This window comes from Dermacentor andersoni, chromosome 4 (assembly GCF_023375885.2).
Source record: "Dermacentor andersoni chromosome 4, qqDerAnde1_hic_scaffold, whole genome shotgun sequence".
Classification (NCBI taxonomy): Eukaryota; Metazoa; Arthropoda; class Arachnida; order Ixodida; family Ixodidae; genus Dermacentor; species Dermacentor andersoni.
Genome location: NC_092817.1, coordinates 212,072,670 through 212,098,078, shown reverse-complemented (window position 1 = coordinate 212,098,078; position 25,409 = coordinate 212,072,670). Strand labels below are relative to the sequence as shown.

General features: G+C 43.6%; 1 protein-coding gene across 1 annotated transcript in view; it reads left to right on the top strand.

The window, feature by feature from the left end:
* LOC126538483 (rifampicin phosphotransferase-like) overlaps positions 1-22,603 on the top strand; it is a 74,428-nt gene extending 51,825 nt beyond the window's left edge. Inside the window, exon 4 of the mRNA XM_050185327.3 lies at positions 21,977-22,603. Coding sequence (XP_050041284.3) covers positions 21,977-22,050 — 74 coding nt within the window. The 3' untranslated portion in view covers positions 22,051-22,603. The remainder of the gene's footprint in view (positions 1-21,976) is intronic.
* Positions 22,604-25,409: the final 2,806 nt, after the last annotated feature.

Genomic DNA, 25,409 nt, shown 5'->3' with positions numbered 1-25,409 from the left:
CGGAAGAAGACCACGTGCCACCAACAAGGAAGCGGCCTGCAGAGCGCGCAGAGCGTGAGAGCAAGCGGAAGTCTCGAACGGCAGCAGGCAGAACCGTGGTTCAAGGCTCGATGACCGGCGACCGAGTGTCCTGCTACCGTAAGGACCTGGTCGGAAATCCCGCCCGTGGCCGGGCTCTCCTGCGTACCAGCGGCCTGCTGTTACAGCGGCCTGGTGCAGTGTTTCCTGCTGGGCACCGGGGCGTCTAAGCGACCTGTCTGCCGACCTAGCCCGACGTTCTAGCGGCCGAGGCGTTACAGGCGAGGTGTTACGGGCAAACTACAGTAGTGGCCTGGCGTTCTGCCGGCCTGCTGTTACCCTGCATCCGCGTCTCGACAAGGTGCGGCGTGATTATGATGGCGTAAGACGTGGCCGTCCCAAGCAACACACCGGCTGTCTTCAAGTGTCAGACGACGCAGCGACGCAATACGCAACGACAACAATCATGGTCACCGCAACGACAACACACACCGGTGAGTCACGATGCATGAGTGCTGGGCACATCCTTATATAAAAGGACAAACGACTTCCGAATTCTAGTCCGCATGTCTGTAAATTGTCTGTATCGTGTTAGCGTGTCTGTCAAAAAATCTTTCTTTATTGTAAGAAGCTCCCGTCTGCCGTGTCGTTATTAAAACGATCCTGGGCGCAGCGGAAACAGCAAGTTTGTTCCCATCGCATTCATAAGGCTACTCAGTTACCCAAAGCTATGGCTAATACTAGATTAAAAATGCGACGCGCGTTCTGATATCGCTCTCTCCGTTTCGTGATTGTGTGTGTATAACGACGGCCTCCTAACTAAACGTTTATTTCGGAAACAGCAACGGAGGGTCCTGACTCCGGATATGTAATACAGGATCTAGTTCTTTTATTTGTCTCCACCTGTAAGTTAACGAGACTACATAACGATTTAAGCAGTGATGTTAAACGATTCGCCGTCCTCGGTCGCAGCAGAATCTGGCTCCCGTTTCGATGCCGCCATGGTCCGCATGGCTCACGACCAAAACCTAGCTTTCTGGCTTGCATCTCCGCTCACAAACACGTCGCTTTACGTCTAGTTAAATAATGCCAGGTATCATCATCATCATCATCAGGCCGGTTATGCCCACAGCTTGGCAAAGGCCTCTCGCATACTTCTCCAACTATCCCGGTCATGTACTAATTGTGGCCATGTTGTCCCTGCAAGCTTCTTAATCTCATCCACCCACCTAACTTTCTGCCGTCCCCTGCTACGCTTCCCCTCCCTTGGAATTCAGTCCGTAACCCTTAATGACCATCCGTTATCTTCCCTCCTCAATACACGTCCAGCCCACGCCAGTTCCTTTTTCTTGATTTCAACTAAGATGTTATTAAATCGCGTTTGTTCCCTCACCCAATTTGCTCTTTTCTTATCTCTTAACGTTACACCTATCATTCTTCTTTCCATAGCTCGTTGCGTCGTCCTCAATTTATGTAGAATCCATTTCGTAAGCCTCCAGGTTTCTGCCCCGTGCGTGAGTACTGGTAAGACACAGCTGTTATACACTTTTCAATTGAGGGATAATGGCAACCTGCTGTTCATGATCTAAGAATGCCTGCCAAACGCACCCCAGCCCGTTCTTATTCTGCTAATTATTTCAGTCTCATGATCCGGATCTGCGGTTACTACCTGTCCTAAGTATATGTATTCCATTACCACTTCCAGTGCATCGCTACCTATCGTAAACTGCTGTTCTCTTCCGAGACTGTTAAACATTAGTACAGTTTTCGGCAGATTCATTTTGAAAACCACCCTTCTGCTTTGTCTGACCATGCATTGCAATTGGTCCCCTGAGTTACTAAGCAAGGCAATATCATCAGCGAATTGCAAGTTACTAGGGTCTCCATTAACTCCATTAGCTCCATTAACTTTTATCCCCAATTCTTCCCAATCCAGGTCTCTGAATACCTTCTGTAAACACTCTGTGTATAGCATTGGAGCAATCGTATCTCCCTGCCTTACGCCTTTCTTTATGGGGATTTTCTTGCTTTCATTATGGAGGACTACGGTGGCTGTGGAGCCGCCATAGATATCTCTCAGTATTTGTACATACGGCTCGTCTACACCCTGATTCTGTAATGCCTCCATGACTGCTGAGGTTTCGACTGAATCAAACGCTTTCTTCTAATCAATGAAAGCTATATATAAGGGTTAGTTATCTTCCGCACATTTCTCTATGACCTGATTGATAGTGTGAACATGTTGTATTGTTGAGTAGCCTTTATGGAATCCTGACTGGTCCTTTGGTTGACAGAAGTCTAAGGTGTTCGTGATTTTATTTGCGATTACCTTAGTAAATACTTTGTAGGCAACTGGCAGTAAGCTGATCGGTCTATAATTTTTCAAGTCTTTGGCGTCCCCTTTCTTATCGATTAGGATTATGTTAGCGTTCTTCCAAGATTCCGGTACGCTCGAAGTCATGAGGCATTGCGTATAGAGGGTGGCCAGTTTTTCTGGAACAATCAGCCCACCATCCTTCAATAAATCTGCTGTTACCTGGTCCTCCCCAGCTGCCTTCCCCCTTTGCATATCTCCCAAGGCTTTAATTATTTCTTCCGGCGTTACTTGTGGGATTTCAAATTCCTATAGACTATTCTCTCTTCCATTATTGTCGCGGGTGTCACTGGTACTGTACAAATCTATATGGAACTCCTCAGCCGCTTGAAATATCTCATCCATATTAGTAATTATATTGCCAGCTTTGTCTCTTAACGCATTCATCTGATTGTTGCCTATTCCTAGTTTCTTCTTCACTGCTTCAGGCTTCCTCCGTTCCTGAGAGCATGCTCAATTCTATCCGTATTATACTTCCTTATGTCAGCTGCCTTGTGCTTGTTGATTAACTTGGAAAGTTCTGCCAGTTCTATTCTAGCTGTTGGGTTAGAGGCTTTCATACATTGGCGTTTCTTGATCAGATCTTTTGTCTCCTGCGACAGCTTACTGTATCCTGTCTAACGGAGTTACCACCGACTTCTATTGCACACTCCCCAATGATGCCCACAAAATTGTCGTTCATTGCTTCAACACTAAGGTCCTCTTCCTGAGTTAAAGCCTAATACCTGTTCTGTAGCTTGATCTGGGATTCCTCTATTTTCCCTCTTACCACTAACTCATTGATCGGCTTCTTATGTACCTGTTTCTTCCGTTCCCTCCTCAAGTCTAGGCTAATTCGAGTTATTACCATCCTATGGTCACTGCAACGCACTTTGCAGAGCACGTCCACATCTTGTATGATGCCAGGGTTAGCGCAGAGTATAAAGTCTATTTAATTTCTAGTCTCGCTATTCGGGTTCCTCCACGTCCGCTTTCGGCTATTCTGCTTGCGGAAGAAGGTATTCTTTATCCGCATATTATTCTGTTCTGCTAACTCTACTAATAAATCCCCTAGAGCCTATGCCATATTCCCCCACTGCCTTGTCTCCAGCCTGCTTCTTGCCTACCCTGGCATTGAAGTCGCCCATCAGTATAGTGTATTTTGTTTTTACTTTACCCATCGCCGATTCCACGTCCTCATAGAAGCTTTCGACTTCCTGGTGATCACGACTGGATGTTGGGGCGTAGACCTGTAGGACCTTCAATTTGTATCTCTTATTAAGTTTCACAACAAGACCTGCCACCCTCTCGTTAAACCTATAGAATTCCTGTATGTTACCAGCTATATCCTTATTAATCAAGAATCCGACTCCTAGTTCTCGTCCCTCCGCAAAGCCCCGGTAGCACAGGACGTGCCCGCTTTTTAGCACTGTATATGCTTCTTTTGCCCTCATAACTTCACTGAGCCCTATTATATCCCATTTCCTGCCCGCTAATTCCTCCAATAGCACTGCTAGACTCGCCTCTCTAGATAACGTTATAGCGTTCCGCACATAACATCCGCACATAACAGTGCGAGGAGGAGCGGCGCGGCGCGGTGGTTCGAGGCTACGTTCCTCCTCGCCGAGAAAACAGTCTCTACAAGAGAGACAAAGTGTTCCTGAATTGCGAAATATGCGCCTGTTCATTTTGAAAATATTCAATTTGAGGTTTTAAAGCCCAGAGCGCATTTATTTCTTCCAACGTGGTTATGAGCATTTTTGCACGACGTCTGCACGCACTGCTAGCCATTACGTGTCAAAAGCAAAAACTATCGACTTCGGTTTCATTATTTTTTTTCTGATACAAAACCTCTTGGTTCTTTAGTTATAACTTTTAATTAGTACATTGTTAAAGTTATGTAATCTTTCACTTCCCGGTATAGTACGACAGATGGTTCAGGAAAAATAAGCTTGACTCGAAATATCTTTCACTTCATGCATCGACACTGATATCAATGGAGCGCGCGCCTTGGCACAAATGCACGGTAAATTTCCGCCTGCGGGTAGCTTGAACTGTGCGGGATTGGTGTGCGTTTTTGACTTTTGTTCGCTTGACCATGAGCCAATTGCGTATATACTGTACTTGGGTCATGACTGAACTGTACGCTTGCGTACTGGAATTTAGAGCTGTGCTTCTGACGGCTTTTTGTGGTACCTTTGTTCGCTTTACGGAGAGTTTTAGAAATGTCCTGAGGGCGACGTTCTTGTGGCCCATTTTCAGACATGTTTGCATCGCTTGGTTTCCGGAGCTCACCTTCCAGTGTCGGTGATATTGCTCATTTGCCTTGCTTCATTCCAAGTATCCGGCAATGCTATGTGTTTGGCACTTTCGTGGTGTGACAAGCTGCCTGAACAAGTTGCCTATCAAAATGAACATTCCATCTCGGGATGCTGCTTGTGGGCATTTCCTTTTAGCATATATTTATGAAGATAGCTAGAAAGCACTGGCTTTATATCTTGAATATCGTGGCCCAAGAGCTGGTGCTGGCATGTAGGCCATGCGCTATTGGTCATTCATTAATATGGGATGTTATTAGCTTCTACTGATCAGTTTCAGTGTTCTTGAATATCATTGTGGAATTGTGACTGCTATTCGCTTCCCGAATGTTACACTCCTTTTCTCGTTAGTTTTGTTTGAGTGAAGTGTTTGAGTCAAGAGTTTGTTCTTATTGCACTTCTTTAGTTTTTTTTACGTACACGCTTATCCTCTTCGTGTACAATTAGAGCTTGCAATGAATATTTTCATACGTGTGCCTGGCGTGGTGTCAATCATTTTTGTAATACAGCTTTATCAATCGTCTATGTAAAAAGTAATCTTCATATGACATTGCGAGTCTCACTTGTGTTCTTTAGCAAGTGCTTACTGAACTCACCTTTTTCATGTAACCATTGCAGGGCTTGTAATATTTCATAATTATGAAAATACAGCTCTACGATTCTGTGAGGCCAGTTTTCCCAATTTGGTGAGCTGGGACTATATATAACGGATACCTCATCAGTGTTTCAATTTATATTTAAACATTTACATGTTTGCACGTTAACAAAACATTTCAAAAATGCTCACCAGCTACTTGCCGACAACAGTGGTAAACATACCTCAACAGATGCACCTTCGAGGACAAATGAATGCGAGCAGGGGAGCGTGTGGCCAAAGCATGGCTAAAGGCACAGTGCATGCCGTTTTGACCAGTCGTTGTGCACATGGGTGGGCATTTCGTTCTCGCGCACCCTAGTGCTATAAACGTCACCTGTATTTTGTCCAAAAGTTTTCTCATCCTGCCACTGCAGTGCCATTCCCGCCTGCCAGTGCACTGTTATGGTGGCCAGCACCACCGCTACATTTGTAGCGTAATATAGCTGGCATGCGCCCAGTTCCTTATCTGCATTGCTTTGCTTTTGTTTCGACCATCACAGCTGACAGTGTCTAATCGTGATTTGAATAGCACCAAAAATGCAAAACATAGGAGGAGCAATTGCTAGCCACCTTAACAGTGATATCAGGTAGGAATGGAACTGCAGTGGCGAGGTGAGAATACAAGCTTCAAACAAAATAGAAGTGACGTAATGGCAATAGGACAAGCAGCCCTGCACACCGCGTCGAAACCTCATGCGCGTGCATGAGTACAACGATGGCTGGCCGACACCGCACACTGTGCTTTAAGTTATGCTTCGGCCACATGCTGTGCTGCTCGCATTTCATTTGTATTCGATAGTACATCTCTAGGGGCAACTGCAGGTATGCAGCTCATTATAATGAAACAGGAAAGATCCATTAGATATCCTATGGACCTCCTGCATTCCTAACATGAACATGGTCACTTTGTATGTGCAGCTGCGATATCCTTTCAACATTACCGGAATGCGATTTGGATGGGACGTAGATTATCCATGGTATATATTTGTAATGTTGTTTGGTGAAATATAAAAATCTATAGAATGTGTGCAATCTCTAAAACGTGGTATTCTATTGACATCTATGGGGCATAAATGGTTATCTGGGCCATGGTCAGTAAGAACAACAAAGGAAAGAGGTGAGAAAGTGGTACTGTATGTGTGCGCCAAATGTTTCAAAGTGCTGAATCGCTTTGGTAGGACAAGGGAGGTATGCGTACGATCGCGGTTTGAGCACCGAGCTACTGCGCTTGGCAGCATAGTTTGGATTATATTATCGGGCGCACAATAAATTTCTTTTTATTGAAATGAGGTGCTTTCAACGCGCATGTCTGTACAAATTATTTTCAGACAAATTCGCCTGCTTAACTTGCAGCATGCCATGTTTTAAATAAGGGAAGCTTAATCTCAAAAGAAAATTTTGAACATTTCTGCGTGTTCCTCGTAAGCCATCTGCGAACTGACACAAGCCATTTTCAAAGGGATATTTCCTACGTACAACCATATGTAAACTACAGTAAGGAGACTGGTCTTCTAGAAGTTATAGTTGGTTCTTCATCTCTCCTCCTATATCGCAAAAAAAAAAGAGAGAATATACTTGGTATAAAGTTTAATGCCTTCCTTCTCGGAGAACATATGCCCCCTATTCCTATACGTTATTTCAACAGTTTTAGCTAGCTCAATCTGTGGAAAAAAATGCTCTGTCATCGGCTAGGCTTGCTGATCGAGACATCATTGACATGCACTTCATTTGAAATCGTGTATAAGCAAAGCGAGGTAGAGCACTATTGTAGCACACATTTTTGTAAAACCCGCCTTTTGTTGTTAAAATCCAGCCTCAATTCTCAAAGGCAATGCTAATATATTATGGAGGACAAGATGTTTTTTCCATTAATTAGTATGTATTTATTTATTTACTCATTAAAGATACTTTCAGGGCCCAAAGGCACTACAAAAAGGAGGGGGGGGGGGAAATGGCAAGACGTACAGCTAACAAAAAATATTTATATTACAAGGCATCTTGTAAACCCGTCTTGAACTCTTGGTTATCAGTTATGCTGGTGATTGTGGAGGGAAAGTGGTTCCGTGCAACGCTTGTTCTAGGTACAAAAGAGTCATTGCACACTTTTCTGCGACAAGGCGACAGACCCACCTTGAAGCTATGATCGGTCCTTGAATATATATATAATGAAGGCGATGAAACAGAACGTCCTTCAAATCGTTGTTAAAATAATAGATTTTGTGAAAAAGGTTAGGCCGAGATGATTTTCAACGCAACAAAAGGTCAGGCAAGTTTAGGGTTTTCTTCATGGATGTGGCACTAGAATGAAGTGGATAATTCTATAAGCTGAAACGTGCTGCACGATTGTGAATGGCTTCAAGAATTTGAATGAGTCTAGTCTGACTAGGATCCCATATGACGCATGCATACTCTAATTTATAACGTACCAAGGTTTGTAAAGTGTCAAGTTCAGGGACGATGGGGCATCAAAAAAGTTTCCACGCAGATAACCAAGCATGCGATTAACATCCTTAGTTACATATTCGACATGCATATTCCGTGAAAGATTAGAAGAATACTGAGCACCAAGGTATTTACGCCTGTCAACTGATGGTAACGGAATAATATTGAGGAAGTAAGTACGCGGACAATTGTTAGTGCTGTGGCGAGAAACTTGCATGCTTTTAAATTTACTTGTATTAGGTGTCATGAGCCATTTACTGCACCTTTCGGATACCCTATCTAGATCGCGTTGCAGATTGAGATAATGGGCATGGTTAGTAATTTTTTTGGTAAACTATGCAGTCATCTGCAAACAGTCGGCCAGTTGAGACGAAAGGCAAGTAGGAAGATAATTAATAAAAATCAAGAAGAGCAGAGGGCCCGAAACGGACTCTTGCGGGACACCAGATGTTACGGCAAAATTAGTTTAACAAAAGTCATTAGCCGTCCTATATTGCCTATAGTAAGAGAGAAATTTCTTAATCCATGCAAGTACATTGGGGTCTATGTTAAGTTGATTAAGCTACAAGATAAGTAGATCGTGTGAGGGGAGTCAAATGCTTTAGCAAAATCTAAATATATGCAATCAGTATCAAAGTCATGATCCACGTTATTGAACAAGTCGCTGGCAAAGCATAGCAATTGCGTTTCGCATGAGACGGCTTTACGGAGTCCATGCTGATAACTAATGAAGAAAGAATTTGCCTCAAGGAATTCAAAGATGGGCAAGTATATTATATGTTCTAGGATATTTACTGAAATGGATGTTAATGATGCGGGACGGTAATTATTGGGGGAATGTACATCACCAGAGTTATGCACAGGGACGACCGTCCCTATCTTTCAAACAGAGGGCAGTGTAGACATCTGTAATGACTGTTCAGAAAGCTTTGGCAATATCAGTGAAGAATAAACTTGTGTACACTTCAGCATTTTTGATGAGATACAATCTGGACCGGCCGGCGAGACACTTGTAAGTTGACGATCAGCCTTTTGACACCAACTGCATCAATAGCGCTGAAATCCATTGGCAAGAACTTGATTTTTGGTATATGCGGAAATACTGGGTTAGTTTTTTTTTTAGCTCTTATGAAAATGGGTAACAAACACAATGTTCAGAATATTGCAGCATTCGCATTGAACTACTAGAACATTAGAGTGGATTAATTGAATGTGTCTCCTTTTAAACCGTTAATAATGCTCCAAAACTTGCGGGGCTTAGAATGCAGTAGCAAAGAAAGAGTTTTATTAAAGAATTCCTTCTTGGCTTTTGAAAGCGCAGTACAGAATTCTCGATTAGCTTTTTGATAGCAAGACCAGTGGTTTGTTTAGGCTGTTATTATGCGCGTCGAAATATCCGCTTCTTTTGTTGCGCATGCACTTTAACGTGTTAATAAACCATGCAGAGCAATGACTCCATGAAACTTTTCTTTTAGGTACAAAACGATCAATAAGAGGCAAGAGTTAATTTTTATAAAACCACCAGTTGTCCTCAACCGATCACTGCTCAAAACGGGAGAAGAACCGGTCAACGAAGACCTGCAATTCTCTATTCATTCCACTAACGTCTGCTTTACCGTAGTGTTGGATGACCCGTTTTTTTATTGTTGGAAACCTCTTCCCTTAGAGTGAAGTGAATTATGATGGCAAATTCCTAGTGAATGAGTTAAGCAGGAAGATAGGTTTGGTGTAGTGGTATTAGGTCCAGAATATTAGCGGAAGTGGTAGTTATGTGAGTGGGAAGGTGAACGAGCTGAGTTAAGTTGAAGTCCTGACAAAAAGATAAAAATTCTTTGCTTTCAGCTGACTTGTGTTTTAAGGAAACCGAATCTCTTTCCCACCTGATGTCAGGAAAACTGAAGTCGCCAAATATGAAGAGGGCCAATGTTGTGTATCTGACGAACAGCTCATTGACAACATCCTGCTGTTCATTACAGAAGGACAGCAATGGAGTTGGTGGCCGATGACAGAGAAAATTATTTTGCGAGAATCAGTGAGCACGCACACACGCAAAAGCTCAAGTGAGGATACAATTGGAATGACATGAAAAGCAAGACTATCGCCAACCGCCAACAGAACACCACCACCACCAGAACGTTAATCACGGTCACATCGGTAAAATATGTAGCACTTTTCACAGTCCAAGATTTCTTCATTTTTAACTTCTGCAGAAAGCCAATTCACCGTCAGACCAACAATATCAGCAGAGCGGTAATGAATAGCGGAAGACAATTCAACGCGTTTATTCAGGATTCGACGTATATTGGAAAGAAAAATAGAGGCGTTTTTTGCGCAGGATTTGGGCAGACGTAGCTATGATGCACTGGAAGTGCCAACACTTGCAGATACATTTCCCGCGTATCATGCGTATCTGGCGATCGTGGTGAAGCAATTTCCTGTAGGCTGTTACTGCGCAGTAAATTTTTATTCATGATCAGTTTATTCATGCGAAGAAAATACGGCTTCCCGGCTACCTTTGCAATTTCTCTTAGTTTTCTCCTTGAGCTTCGCATAACTCTGCAATAATCTTTGCTTGATGATACACCAGTTCCCTTGAGCTTACATTTCTCCGCCCAGATTGCATCCCTGACTTTAGGCGACGAAAACTTGATGATAATTGGTCGAGTCTTTTTATCAGTGTAGCATCCTAACCTGTGCGCTCGAGGAACTTCTGGGTCCTAAATTTGTATTCTAAGGTTGCGAGACAAAACATATTGTACTAGGCCTTCTGACTGAACGCACGCCTAAGCCGGGCAGTTCGGTATTCCAAAGAACAATGGGTTATCGCGTCTGGATCTGTCTTCAAGATCATCCAGTCGATACCTCAGTGCCTGGCCTTCTCTTCTGACATCTTCGGTTATTAGACATGGTGCATCATTGCGAAATGCAGTACCGTCGAATGATTCGACAAAGGATTCGACCGCGGATAATCTTACTGTTTAGTTAGTGGCGGCTTGTACTAAGGTCTCCTGTTTTGTCTTTAGATCGTCAAGAGCTTCTATGACGTCAGCGGGACAGTGGTCAACATTTTCAGAAAGTTTAGTCATAGCATCAAGTTAGTGAACCAGGGTTTAGTTCCATGTCACCGCAACACATTAAGAGCTTTGTAACAAATACGCATTCTCACAAGAACTCAAAGAGCACACTTGGGCATGGTAGGAGCAGCAGGCAGACGTTGCTTGTCCGCTTACAATAAAGAGGTGGAGGCCTTACTAATCTACACAAAAAGAAAGATCGCATTTTTGAGCGACTTTATGTCTGCCGCTCCACCGTGCCCACCGAAGGAGCATATGATTTCCAATGTACTTATATTCTCCCACGTCGCTGCAGTCGCCAGCACTGTTGTGGACCTACTCGTCAGCAAAAAAATACCACCATTAAAGCGGAGCTGACGACATGAATACGTATTATTGAAGGTCGGGCCTGTCAGCAACGCTGGTGATGGACAGCCGGCAATCGCTGGATTGTAGGTTGTAGCTACGTGGAAGACCGAACGATAAACTGCACAGAACGCAAGATCGGGTTTTTGAGTGGCTGCATGTCTGCCGGTCGATTGTGCCCACGGTGGGGGCATATGATTTCCAATGTCTTTATACCCTCCCCCATCGCTGCAGTCGCCAGCAGTGTTTTCTACCTACTGGCCATCGAAGGGATGCCACCGTAAAAGCAGGGCTGATGACATGAGGACGCATTACTGAAGATTGCGGCCTTCAGAAATGCTGTTGATAGACATCTGGCAATCGCTGGATCCGTAGGTTGTAGCCACATGCCATATCAAGCGATAAACAGCACAAAAAGCAAGATCAGGTTTTTGAGTGACTTCATGGCTGCTGCTCCACTATGGCTACTCAATTATGCCGTATTACGCAAGCGCATAAGTGCCCTTTGCCTCATTTGGCATTTCCTATAATTATTCACTTAGAGAAAAACAAATGGTGAATAATCAACTTATTGACATGTTATATCATGTCAGCTTTGCATGCGCTAACTCCTAAGTCCCATTTTAAAACATAGAAAAACATATTGAAAGTGTTTTAATTTTGCTTTTTTAATCATGTATGCTGTTCCACTCATATGAATAAAAAATATCTGGTCAGATGTTTGAGACAGCAAAGGAATTTGAATACTTTCGACTCCACAGTAGTGGATGCTTAGTTTGTAGTAAACTAGAGCTAAGTACCAACTTAGGTGTAATAGATTTTTTTTCTGCAAGTCCCCTGCTTTATCCTGAAACTGCAGCCTCTAGTAGTATTCATGCACTTTGTGGTCACGACATGACACCCTGTGACATAGGGCCCAGACTACTGGAGAGCTGTTCAATCAACCTTGGAGTCACAGCTGATGAATGTTACTTTTTATTCTCTGATTATGCCACAGTCCTAGAGCATAATATCTGGCCTTTTGTAAGCAGGCAAAATCACAATACATTGCTGCTCTACTCCTGTTGTGACTCGTCAGTCAATGACACTAGAGGAAAGGAATCAAGGTTCAAGCTAAATGACAAATTGTGTTAATCACTCTTAAACACCGTACACTCAATGCTTTAAATGCCTTTGTGCTTGCTGCCTTACCATGCAAGGAGCCAAGGCTTTTGAATAAATGAATTAGCAACTGGCTAGAAGTTCTCATAATTGCACGGAGCAGGTCAAATGCTAGTGAGTGCAGTCACATGATTAGAAAACATCCTTCTGAGCCACAATGGTTTACAAAGTCTGTTGAAGTGCCACATCAGTGACATATATAGTAATCATGCCAGCGAGATCCATTGTGGCGGTTCTTTATTATTCTGTAACAAATTATTTTCTGTGCTTTATATTATGTGTAGTGCACTATCTGAAATATTATCCGCAGAGTTTTTGACCTTACAGCTATTTCTTGTATACCGCCCTTCAGCTTCCATCTAAATTTAGGAAATTATCGGAACTCCCAAATAAGATATTTATTATTTGTACTCACATTTAACAGCTCGAGTTCTATGGGTATATTTCAGATACACTAATGCTTCAGTTTAAGAGAACTGGACCAAAAGTCGAGAAAAAATGCAATTTAGATACTTATTCATTCTGTACATTTAGGCTTTGCAGAGCACGTTTGTCTGATGCACCCCACTTATTGTGTTTTTTTCCAGCACCATGATAGACTTGTAAAGAAGCACGAGTGTCGTGCAGAGCAGTTCTGTAGAGGTTACGAACTTCTTCCATATATTTCATAAATAAGCAGACGCCAGCTCCTCACAAAGTGTTCATGTTCTGTACAGTAATATTGAGAAGTCCCTTGCTAACATACTGTGATAAACGGGGCTGGTTTCAAGAATCTGTTGGAACATTTCTAACGCCGTATTGGCGCAGCACAACTGCCGCCCACAGGCATAACTGTGACTGTGCTGTTCAGTATGTGCGTTGGACTTATTGTACAGATCAATAGGCGATGATGCCTCTCCGAGACAGGTGAGCATCACACTGTCGCTAATCTATCACTTAATGGTATACCATGATTGTACCAGTGCCATGATTGGCACTGCTGAGTTTATGTCATATGACACTGTACCAGGTACGCCCAGGTAGACATGTTCCAAAGAGAAATGAAGAATAAGCCATTTTATTGAAGATACAAACTGGATGCATGCATGCACCCTAAAGTTTTTCATATCCCTCGGCAAACTCACTGTCAATTAAAACTGTTAAAGTAACCTCCTGCACCGTTTATTGGTCGCGGATTTCACTTTATGATGCAAGGGTTTCGAAATCTCGCTCAAATGACGCATTGCAGGAGAAAGAACCTGTTCAGCAGTTCATTCATCAAGAGCACATGCTGTTTTTCTATTCAGCCGTCATCGTTGAAAAAGGTTTCATAAATTGAGAGGTACGTCAGAGAAAACGCCTATATTTTCCTGGCACCCTTAACTTAATGCTTCCTTGATAAGGCAAACTATTTGTATGTACACAAGTTAATTTTGCGTTTATCATGTCTATAAGTGCCTCTTTCGATGTTCGTGCCTATATTGTCTTTTCAGCACCTCCAAATCCCCTTTTTCCTTCTTTCTCATGGCTCCATTTTGTTTATGTTGTTGATATGGAAGCAAACAAACCGCTTCTTCATCTGAACAGTAATGACGAAATCATCATGTGGAGGCCTGCAAGGTGGAGTTAAGCTAACAGGAAATGTAAAATGAATCGTCCACCCGACTTTAGCAAACTTCTACAAAGGAAACCCGCACAGGTTCCCGGGAGCATCTTTACAGACTGAAGACATGCTTCAGACTGCCCCATGATTCACATGAGTCTGGGATAAAATGCATAACTAGGTTGTCACTTTGCTATATAAGCTCTTCTTCATGAAGTCTTGATTCCAGAGAGCCATGCCATGCCGTAACACTATAAGACCTGATAAAGGCTGTTATTGACTGGAGCCACCTTGCTGCCACCATTGCTCTTATCCCGGAGTCTGTCAAATTAAAATCTGCTGTTTACAATGCCTTTTCTTGAACAAATTGCATATGCGTCTTTTTCTCTCCTGCTCCTCTCTGCCAGCCATCTGGCCTAGAGAGTACTTTAAAATAATTTTATTCCGTCCAATTATTTAGTTTTCTCTTCAAGAATATCTAGCTTTTTCTGAAGGCCACCAATTGTTGCGTCTTTCTTTCCCACACTGCTGACCGATATGCAAACTTCATCCACGCGCTAGACAGTGTGGTCAGCAGGCTTTCCTTTTCTATGCCAACGAATCTATCTCTTTCTCTGCACTTTTACAATGAAGCCTGCCTGACCCTTAGCGTACTGTGTAGAACGAGAACAAAGTTTTTAGAGGAAATGGACAAGCACTTGCATCTCTTGGAAAGGATGCCCAAGTAAAATTTTGAATTCCTGCAATCACAATGAGCATGCATGTCTGTCCCAATTTCCACGTTTCTAATGCATGACATTAGGAAAATCAACAAAAAGCAGCTACCCTTTCACACGGTACTTCTGGCTAAGGGAGCATATCAAGACATAACATCATTGGTTTCTTTTTTTTAAGATTCAAGAAGCACTGTCAACACACCTCTCAAGTATAAAGGGGCCATATGTGAGCCATTATGCTTCAGTGGCTCCCATGCCCAATTGCCCGAAAGAAGGCAGGCCTTGTGTAACATTCCTTTCTTGGAAATTTGGTTTCTTATAGGTATTTTATTATGAAACACAGAAAGTAGCCTTGATTGCAAAAGCATTAAACTTCTGGCAGTGTCTTGCAGAGCACAAAAACTTAAAAAATATCAAATGGAAATGCCAACACTAACGAAACATTGGCACCCACCTTGCAAGGGTCTGTGTCACTCTCTTCTGCAATGCAGAAGAGAGTGACACAGGACTCGGTAATCTCAAGTTTAGACCCAACTTCTGCATAATCTACATGCTCAGTGCTTATGCCTTAACTTTAAATGGAACTACAGCATGGCATCCACTACTCTGCCGTGTCATCAAAGACCATTCCATATAGCCACAGACTCTTCATCCGCTACATGAAAAGAAGACATCATCGCGTGAAGCTGACAAAGCTGAGATGCAATGGAGAAAAATTGGTCAGCCACCTTATTGGCCGGCCACTGTACCTCCACACGGCTCTGGCCAATACCTGTAATTAGTGCAAATATACTATGTATTTGCAGTTTCCCACAATATCTTTGGTGATGGTACTGCGTCACAATATCTCACTAACAAATTCTGCAAATTATTGTTATTTTTTAAAACGAACACCTTTTTTTTACCTCTTCGCAGTTTTCTTGTTTGGAGATGTACATTCACCCAGTACTTCCACCAATGATCTTTGAACACTTCATCACCGGAGTACAAATGGTATTGTCGTTTTAACATTGACCACATGACAGAAACATACGTGCGACGACGGCTGTGCACACTGTCGCTGATCGCGTCACAAACGCACGTTCCCCTTGTTAGCATCCGTTCAGCGCCTGTGTAGAACCAAACAGTCGGGTCGCACAGCCGCAGTAGAAAACGCTCGTCTTCAACGTGCGCTCGAAAACGCGTCAAACAAACAAGTTGTTTGACTCGGACACGTTGTTCCACATTGTATCGCTTCGTTTGATCCTAAACAATGCTAGGCGCGAAAAACGCGTCACAAGCACACACAAGTCGATTTACAGAAACACGTTGTTCTACCTTCTATCGCTTCGTTCGTCGTCGTGCTGTTTGCGCTCACAAACACGGCGTACAAACAACTCAATTTACATAAACAAGCTGTTCCACGGCGCATCGCTTCGTTTGATTCCGAAACACTGCTAGGCGTTGCCTGGGCCGCGCGAGCGACGTCAGCAGCGTTTCTATGGGGATGGGGACTAGGGGGCTCAACTGACTCAACGGAGTTAGGTACGTTTCGCCCGACCTAGGATACCCTAGGAGGAAAAGTACCTATATGAGCAGTTCCCGTAGGTGACGCGCGGGGGCTCTGCAGTCAACCGTCTGTACAGGTAGAAACTGAACAGGTAGAAACAACGTAGAAAGTGCAACAATAGAGGCAGACGCCAATAAAGTGGCCACTAGGAGGTCCATGAAGAAAACTACAAAAAACAAATTTAACGCTAGGATCAGGTACATAAACATGCAAGGCGGTAGAAATAGAGCGAAGTGGTTAGAAATAGAACAGCAGTTAAAGTACAAAGAAGTAGGTGTATACGCACTACGCGAAACACATCACAGGGGTCTAGAAGACCAGCTGTTTATTCAGGGCTACGTCTGGGAAGGAAGCAACAGAACAACAACGGTGAGGAGACGAGGAGGAGCAGGTAGGCTGATACATCAAGGAGCAAATTGGCAAATAATAAAGTAAACTTGCAAAGAACATGTCTGGGTATCAGGTACAATTGCCGGTAAAAATAAATGGCTAGGAGTAGTTTATTGAGGGACAGGGGATAAATGCAGGCAAGTTGAAGTTGAAGTTGAAGTTTATTTTCAAAGAACAAGGATCTAGTGAAGTGTCTCAATGTCGATATAAAGCTGTTTGGAGAAGGTGCCGATATTATTCTGCTGGGTGACATGAATGGCCACATCGAGGATCTGGATGGATGCACAGATTGCAACGGGAAGTTGGTGCTAGACTTCTGTGAGCGATACAACCTAGTTATAGTAAATAGAGAAACTAAGTGTGGAGGGACAAATCATGTGGGAATCCCGTAACAGGCAAACGACCATTGACTACTGCCTAATGTCGCAGGGGATGTGAAGCAAGCTCACAATAGTGGAAATAGACGAAGAGGGGAAGTACAGCCTCGGAAGTGATTAGTGATTAGAAGTGATTAGCGTATTAGTCTATAGATGAGAGCCCTGCTCAAAAGAGAAATATAGAAAAGTCAAAAAGAGTACTCAAAGTTAAATGACGAACAAATAGCGCAAATAGCGGCCGGCACAGAGGAAGCAATAGAGAAACATCCCAAGGAAAAGTGGGATTAAAATCAGAACTACTCATTAGTACAAAAATAAATGAAGAAAAAGGAGTAAACCACTGGAGAGAAAAACGGAAGCTACAAAGTTGGTGGAATAAGGAAATTAGGGAGGTCATCGAGCAACGCGGTTGGCATCACGGGAACACACGGAAAGAGGGCGCAGTTATCTGAAGAGGAAATAGGCCAAAAATGGGAATCTTATTGACAAAAGAAGCAACAAGTGCAGGTCCTCGTCCAGGCTAAAATAAAGCAGTCCTCTAATCGCTGGCTGGCTGAAGTCTGCGGTGCAAGTAAAGAGGGGTCAAGAAAAATCTGGAACCATATAAGCTGGCTGGGTAAAGCGAATCAGGAAAAGCAGAAACACATTCACGATGCTGCGGGAAAATTTTTAGAGGCATATGGCCCTGTGAACTACATTGGTTCAGTTATAGCTGAGTCAGTTAGGAAAGACGATAGGGCAATCTCCCCAAATGAGGGAGCAATACAGGCTAGCACAATAGAAAACAGCTTAGAATTGACTAATCTTAACTGGAAAAAGGCGGAAGCAAATGTTCCAAAATGTACGTCCGCAGGGATAGACAAAATTACAATCAAGTTAATTAATGAACTTGGCCCAAGAAGCAAGGAAACGCTGATAAAAGCATTGGAGGCAGTCATAACAAATAAGCAAATTCCGCACAGCTGGAAACAGAGTAAAATGAATTTGATTAAAAAGGGAGAGGCGATAAGACGAACATAAAATCCTTCCGACCAATTACGACAACATCAGTTATATATAGGCTGGCGATGCAGGGGGTGAAATTAAAAATGCAGTCATGGGTAGAAGGTAATAGAATACTCCGAGAACTCCAGAACGGGTTCAGAAGTTGTCGGCGCTTAGATGATAGCCTGTTCGTGCTTACTCAGTGCATAGAAATAGCTAGGGCGGAAAATAGACCTCTGTATTTAGCCTTCCTGGACATAAGCGGTGCATACGACAACGTTTGAAGTTTGAAGTTTGAAGTTTATTTCCTTTCTTCATTACAGAAAGAGGAAACAAGAGCTAAAGGCCATTTGGCCTGACAGGGGCTCTTGTAGAACATCGTGAACAGGCAACTCCTGTAGAACACATTAAAAGAAGAAAGTATCGGTGATGAGGTAAGATTTCCTACAGGAAATATGTCGAGTAAATAATTTTGAAATAACATGGGAAGGAATTAAGAGTACGGCAACCGTCGAGGTTCACAAAGGATTAAGGCAAGGTTGTCCTCTATCACTGCTGCTGTTCATGCTTTGTATGATAAGTATGTAAAGAACGCTGCAAGGAAGCAATCTAGGTTATAATCTGTCGTACAGAATAGGCGAAAAGGTTGTTGAGCAACGACTACCGGGTTTAATATATGCGGACGATATTGTACTATTAGCAGATAGCCAGGAAGATTTGCAAACTCTGGTTAATTATTGTGGAGACGAAGGAGACAGTATAGCTTTCAGTTATGGCGCAGCTAAGGCTGGTGGGATGTTTTTCAACGATGCAACTGATCAGGAGCTTACAATACAAGGCCATGAAATACAAATATATTGAAATACAAAACACGAATACAAATATCGCGGGGTATGGATAAACAAAGCGCAGATGTACACGGAAAAGCACGAACAGTCTGTCACAGCAAAAGCGCGAATAGATTCAGGGATAACGATACATATGGCATTATGGGGCACAACAGGTAAGAAGTACTGAGAGGTATTTGGAAAAGAATAATGATGCCTGGGCTTACGTTCGGGAATGCGGCCCTGTGCTTAAAGGCAGAAGTTCAGTCGAGACTAGAAGTAAATCAGAGAGCTGTTGGAAGATTAGCACTAGCTGCCTACGGGAAAACCACGAACGAGGCAGTACAGGGGGATATGGGCTGAGCATCGCTCGAAGCACGGGGAGCTCAGAGTAAAATTCTCTACAAAAAACGTCTGAGGAAATTGGACGATAACAGGTGGGCAGCTAAGGTATTTAGATATCTATACAGAAAGAGCATTGACTCACAATGGCGAAAAACAACTAGGAAGCTAACCGGTAAGTATGCCAGACACGAGGACGGAGAAAGACAGAGCATTAAACGACAGGTTAAAAACGCGCAAGGTAAAAATTGGATAAATTCAATGGAAAAGAAGCTTAGTGTTGAACTATATCGATACTGGAAACAGCAGATCAGGAAAGAAACGTTCCATTATAACTCCAGAGGCAGTGCCCTGCTCTTTCAAGCTAGGTCAGGATGTCTTAGAACGCTATAAAAAGAAATTTTACGAAGAAGAAGACACATGTACTGTGTGTGTTAAATCTGTAGAAACAATTGAACACCTCATACTAAAATGTGACGGTATTCATCGCGATGTCGATGCGGGCACAGTCACGCTTCCTGAGGCCCTAGGGTTTAGAGATAACAATAGCCATCTAAATAAATATGACGTGGAAATTAGCAAAAAGCGATTGGAAGATTGGTGGCTCAAAAGCAGAGATGTGACGTAAGGTTAAAAGTGTAGGAAGAAGTGTTTGAAGAAAATGGCGAATTTTAATACCTTACAACACAGTTAAAAAAATAAGAAGCTGAGCATGGTGGCAACTGCCATCACCACGTTTCAAAGGGAACGCTCCAACCTTCCATCCATCCATGTACGGGCGTGTGAAAGTAAATGCGCTCTAAAAACGGCGCCCACGTCGCACCGCCGACGGCCGCAGTTCAAAGAGGCGCGCGGGTCCTTCGAAGAGAACAGCCCACGGCGCGCGCGTCGACGCATACATCGAGGGGATGGAATTTCGGCTGGCGCAGCGCAAGCGGCGTAGCATGAGCGGCCGCAAGGTGCGCTTACGCGCGGGCCGGACTATAAGCGCACCCTAACTGGTATTCAGACAGTTCAACTCATTGTCTTCTCTATAGCAAGTTTCTTACTTGCTCGGACACCTTATTATTCATCTTCGAGGCGAATGCTTGCGGTCCTTCGCGAAGTAAAACTCCTAGTTGCACTTGTGCTTGCTCACTATGCTCCGCAGTATGTATTGCACTTTTGCTGTCTAGGCGTATTTTTGCTGCGTCGTTATTCCTCGCCATGTGGTGCTTCGTTTTTTCCAAGAGTGTGGGCCTTGGTCATGACACCAATTCGCTCGCACAGCTAAAACCTAGCAGCCGTCAATGTTCATTATTACTGCAGAGAGGGGGCGCTGTTGTTCCCCACAGAACTGTGGCACGTACCCTCCGTGGAGACTGGTAAAGGAAGGAACAGGTTCCAAAGGACGGACTTCATCCTCGGCAGAAACCCGACACTTTCAAAGAAATTGCTGGTTAATGGAGAGTAAATCCTGGTATGCGTATGCTACGTAGAGGTGACGAGAAGCACTGGGAACCCTTTGTAACTTGTAAAGGTTTGGCGTACTCTCTTCCGTTGTGGAAAAGAGTGCGTCGCCCAGACGGGTGCATTTCTTAATGAGCGATGAATGGAACACCAGAATACCCTTCGCAAACTGATCATCGTGCTTGGCTGGTCACCGTGCCACACATTGCGCGTGCTGCGTATGTGAGACTTTGTTCGGTACCAAACAAGTGCTGCTTAAAATCCTGATCACATGACTGAGAAATTTGTAGAAGCTGTAGAGATCCGCAACAAATGCGGACATATAGTTATTCAATCAATTAATTATTTAATTTACCCTACAGGTTCGGAGGAGCATTCGGTAGGGGGTTACAAAGAAATGACAATAATAAGGGCAAAAAAGGAACTGCATAGTAAGAGTCACAAGTAAATTTTTACATTGAAAGGAAAAATAACACTGGTAAACATTCAAAAAAGAACAAAGTCAAGGGAATACAATACAATACAAAGTGTTAAAGCATAGTCCAGAGGACATCTGAAGTTGCATTTGTTCACGAGATTTGGCAGGATATTTTGATGAAACAATATTATTTGCAAGGATATGCATCTTTGTCAGAAAAAGAAATATTGTTTCCTTCATTTTTGAGAGTGGCATGTGACGGAAGGTCCCGCCTGGTTTAGAGTGTTTACGCTTTTTTATTTTTTTTCCTTTTTTTGGTGCGACGACACGAACCTGACATAATGTCGTATAATACCATCAGTAGCACGGCTCCATCGGTATTCTGTCGCCGTGTATGTTTCCGTTAGCGCTACGCTGCACATGACAGCGCGGGGTTGGGATGTTTCTTCATCCACCCCATTGCTCACTGATTCGTCAACTGGTCATAAGTGCATGCCATTCCTTCCCTCTCTCTGCCTGCGTGGGTACGTGCACGTGCTTGCGTTTGTGCGTGGGTGTGTATTTTACCAGATAATCAGATGTTTCAAAAAGCCGGCAACAAAATTGGCCAACGTTCAATATAATCAAACAAAACAAAAGCGCCAAACTGCAACGCATTTGTCTCTCGTAACTTTTGTCCCGTGTTTAAGTTCGCTCGTTCAATTTCATTTTAGGTATAAACCACGTAGATCAGCTGAAAAGTATTCTGACGATAAATCCATAATTCATTGCTACATCAAGCTGGTTTTCTTTCTGTTTCCAGGCCAGCCACGGAGAAGTGCCGCAACTAGCTCATTTTATCGCGACAATTTAACACAAAATGTAATGTTAAGAAACGCAGTGTCGGAAGTGGCACCTGGCACTTTCAAAAAATTTTCAATCGACTACGCATCCGTCCATAGTTATGCGCGATGGTTTTTTTTTTTTTTAGTGCTGTATTTTTCTTTCTTTGCAGGGGATTTTCTTCAACTGGATGGAAACACGGGCGTTTTGAGAAAAATTTCCGTTCCCCGTATACAAGATGACTGAAGTCCCCTGCACAAGAGCGGCACAAATATGATTCACTTTTACAAATATTTCTGCATGGAAACGCTGCAGAATCGAGCATCTGGACTGTGTACACCAATCAACCTATCATTCAGCTTTAATAAAGGAGTGTTTGACCATTTTCGGATTATTGCTTTTTTCTCGAAAGGTGCTTCCAGTTCGAGAACGGCAGATTCCCGTGCTGGCCAGCTCCTCTCAGGCCGCGTCGTCACAGACGCATCCGGGCGCACGCGCTCACCGACGTCCGTTGTTCGGAATCCGCCGCCCTCGTGCAGCGTGCATTCGGCACACAGCTGCAGCTGATCAGAATCAATCCGGAGTGCCCGGCTACGGCGTATCTGATAATCAGATCGTGGTTTTAGCACATAAAAGCGGAGGATGTAATTTTATGTTCTTTAACGTGCCACCAACGGGGCGCTGAAGTGCTATTGCGAGCATGCCAAAGGACTCTCATAGAGCTAACTGAAGCATAATGAACAGAATAATAATAATTTTAAATAATGCCAGAGGCATACTTGATGGAATAGGTAAGACAAAGGGAGATCGAGCTAATTGTGAACTAACTATGGGAGCTTCATATGCAAATCTCCATAATGCGTTTTTTTTTTCTGTCTGACCTGTCCAGACCTTACTTCAGCTTCCAATTTTTTTTTGTGGCGTTCCATCACGCCGTTATAAGAAGTGTCCATTTCACGTTACCCAAAGGCCGGAACTAGTTAAACCACGCGACGTTCATCGATCAGTAGTTTTCCCGGAATGCCTTTAATCCTTCGCATTCAGACACGAGGTGGTGATCACTAGGAGTTAATTTCTTTGCGAACGCATGTACAAGGGAGGCAACGGCGGTCGGGGTTGTGGCGTTACCTTCGAAACTGACGTAAGTCGATGACGTCGTCTGTCGTGGCACACCCTGCTCCGGCATTATTTCAAAAGGATTTGTATTTTTCAGGGATTGCTCAGCGAAGAGGTTCGTCTGGATCAGTGACTACAGCCAGGAGGTCATTTCGGCGGCGTTTCTTTTGGTAGCGCGGCCCATATTGACACGTATATGCGTTCATCTTTGTCGGGTGGCCGCTTTTCACCGGCTAACACATATCAAACGTCATCGCTCAGCAAAGGACGCGCCTGCATGTATAGAAAATTTCGCGAATGTTATCGATGCTTCTGTGTTCTGTTGTCACCGAACCTTGTGTAATCTAATTGCATGCGCGAATCGAATTGTTTGGTACTCTCCGGAAGACACGCGGGTATCAGCGATTACTCTGGAGCCTTCAACCACTCATGTAAAAAGCCGACGCTCATAACATTTTTGATGATCGCCGACTGTGTTCGCCGCTATCGTTGTGCTTCGAGTGTCACTTGCTTTTAGGAGCACAAACAAGGTATGTGTAAACTTGTAGCGAAGCTTTCACGGGAGCCCACATATGGAGAAAATGGTGGCGTGTGGCAGCTCTTGCCATCTTTGTGTCGTGGCGCAAACTTGTGTAAAAAAGACATAAAGATAAAAATTCACAGCCATTCCACTCTGTGAAGGTGGATGACCAGCGGAGCTGTTTATATGGTGATAAATATGTCGCTAATGAATGTGTTGATTCAAAATAATAGACACATACCGAAAAAGAATTTCTTTTTCTAACGATTTGTTTGTTGTCTTATTAAATTGCACACTCAGTGATTTTTTTTTATTTTTTACGTGTATTTGTTTGCTTTCCGTATTTATTGTTTGGTCACCAAAATGACGATCACTTTACGGTCGCTATGATACACGGCCAGTTGCTCTGTCGTGACACTGGAAAGGTTCTTGGCCAATGTGAGGCCCATACACCATTGATGACGCGTCGTGGGCACACTGATATTTGTGTAAAAGTGAATGCCAAACTTCCCCAATAGAAACTTCACGAACCAATTTCCATCTGGCCGGGACACGCCTACGTTGAAATCACATAGAATTGCGATGGCAGGGGAGTCGGTAGGGATGATCCAACGAAAGGTGCATACGCTTGGCGTTTGCAACACGATCTTTATCCGCATTACGTGCCACCCGTCGTCGCGGCGTACATTCCCGCTTCTGTTCACGGCGGTGTTCTTCATAGGCGCACTCATCTTCCGTAGTCCTCACTGCACGCGGCCCACCCATCGCATGGGCGGAAGGGAACTTAGATAAAGTTGCGTGGTTCGCTTATAAAGCCCGTGACGTCAAAGCGCAATCCATACTAAACAGTGTCTACTGCAGTTTCACTTTTTTTATTAGGAAATTTTTTTATCACAATACCTGTTGGTGCCTCTCACAATTAAACGCAGCTGGGGCATACTAAGCGACACGCTTTTGCTTTATGCTTTATCTAGTTTAGCTGTAGGGTGGCCACCACCTTCTTTTTTTTTTTTTGCCTACACACACAAAACGCCAGAACCTACCGTATAACAGCTCCACTACAAAAGTTCTACGTCACACACGGCAATGGAAGTGGCCGAGATATTATGCTGCTTGGCTCGATTGTTCAACTTTCTTAAGCGTCCGGCATTCCTACCATAAAGCCAGCAGCTATTTTTTTTTCTTTGGAGGGTGAGGCGAGCTTTCAACTCGCCTAAGCTTTCAACTCGCCTAAGCTGACGTGCCAGCGTATCACTAAACTATAGGAGTGGCGTATGTCTTAGTGTTAACACAATTAGGTTGTTATTGAGGGCCATTGCTCAAGTAGGTTCCTTAGGAAAGTGAGCGAATAGAATGGAAATAAATGACAGTGGCACAGAAGTGCTAAAGCCAACTTCACTTTTTATTGTTCTAGAATGATGGAGCCAATACACTTTAGTCAATTCCTGCCGATACCATCTATTTACATCCAACAGTTATGAGGCAGGACAACAACGCACCACATTATCGTTTAGAAAACATTCCTCTTACACTCTAAAAACTAGGAAGGGTATCGCAGGAGTGAAGCTGCCGGTTCACTCTTCAAAGCGTCGTTTTACTCTCGCAAAATGTCGAGGAGAGTGAAATGCATTGTTCACTCTGTCACCAAGGAGAGAGTGAAATGTGCTTTTCACTCTCCCCTTCAGAGAGAGAGAGAGTGAAAAGACTCTTGCGGCAATAGAAAAGAGAGACTTTTGCGGCAATAGAAAACAAAACGTAGCGTAATCTTCTGCTTCAACTGTAGGTGGCTGGCCCCGAACATGGCAATGTATCATTCATGCACGCTGAGCAAAGAACACATCGTTTTGCTTCAAAGAGAACAGGCCGCCGCAGTTCAAAGGAACGCGTAGCGAGCGCTCTACTTTTTCACTCGGAGTGGCTCCGCCGCGCGCGCGCGCGCTCAAGATCGCGGAACAACACAGCACCGGAA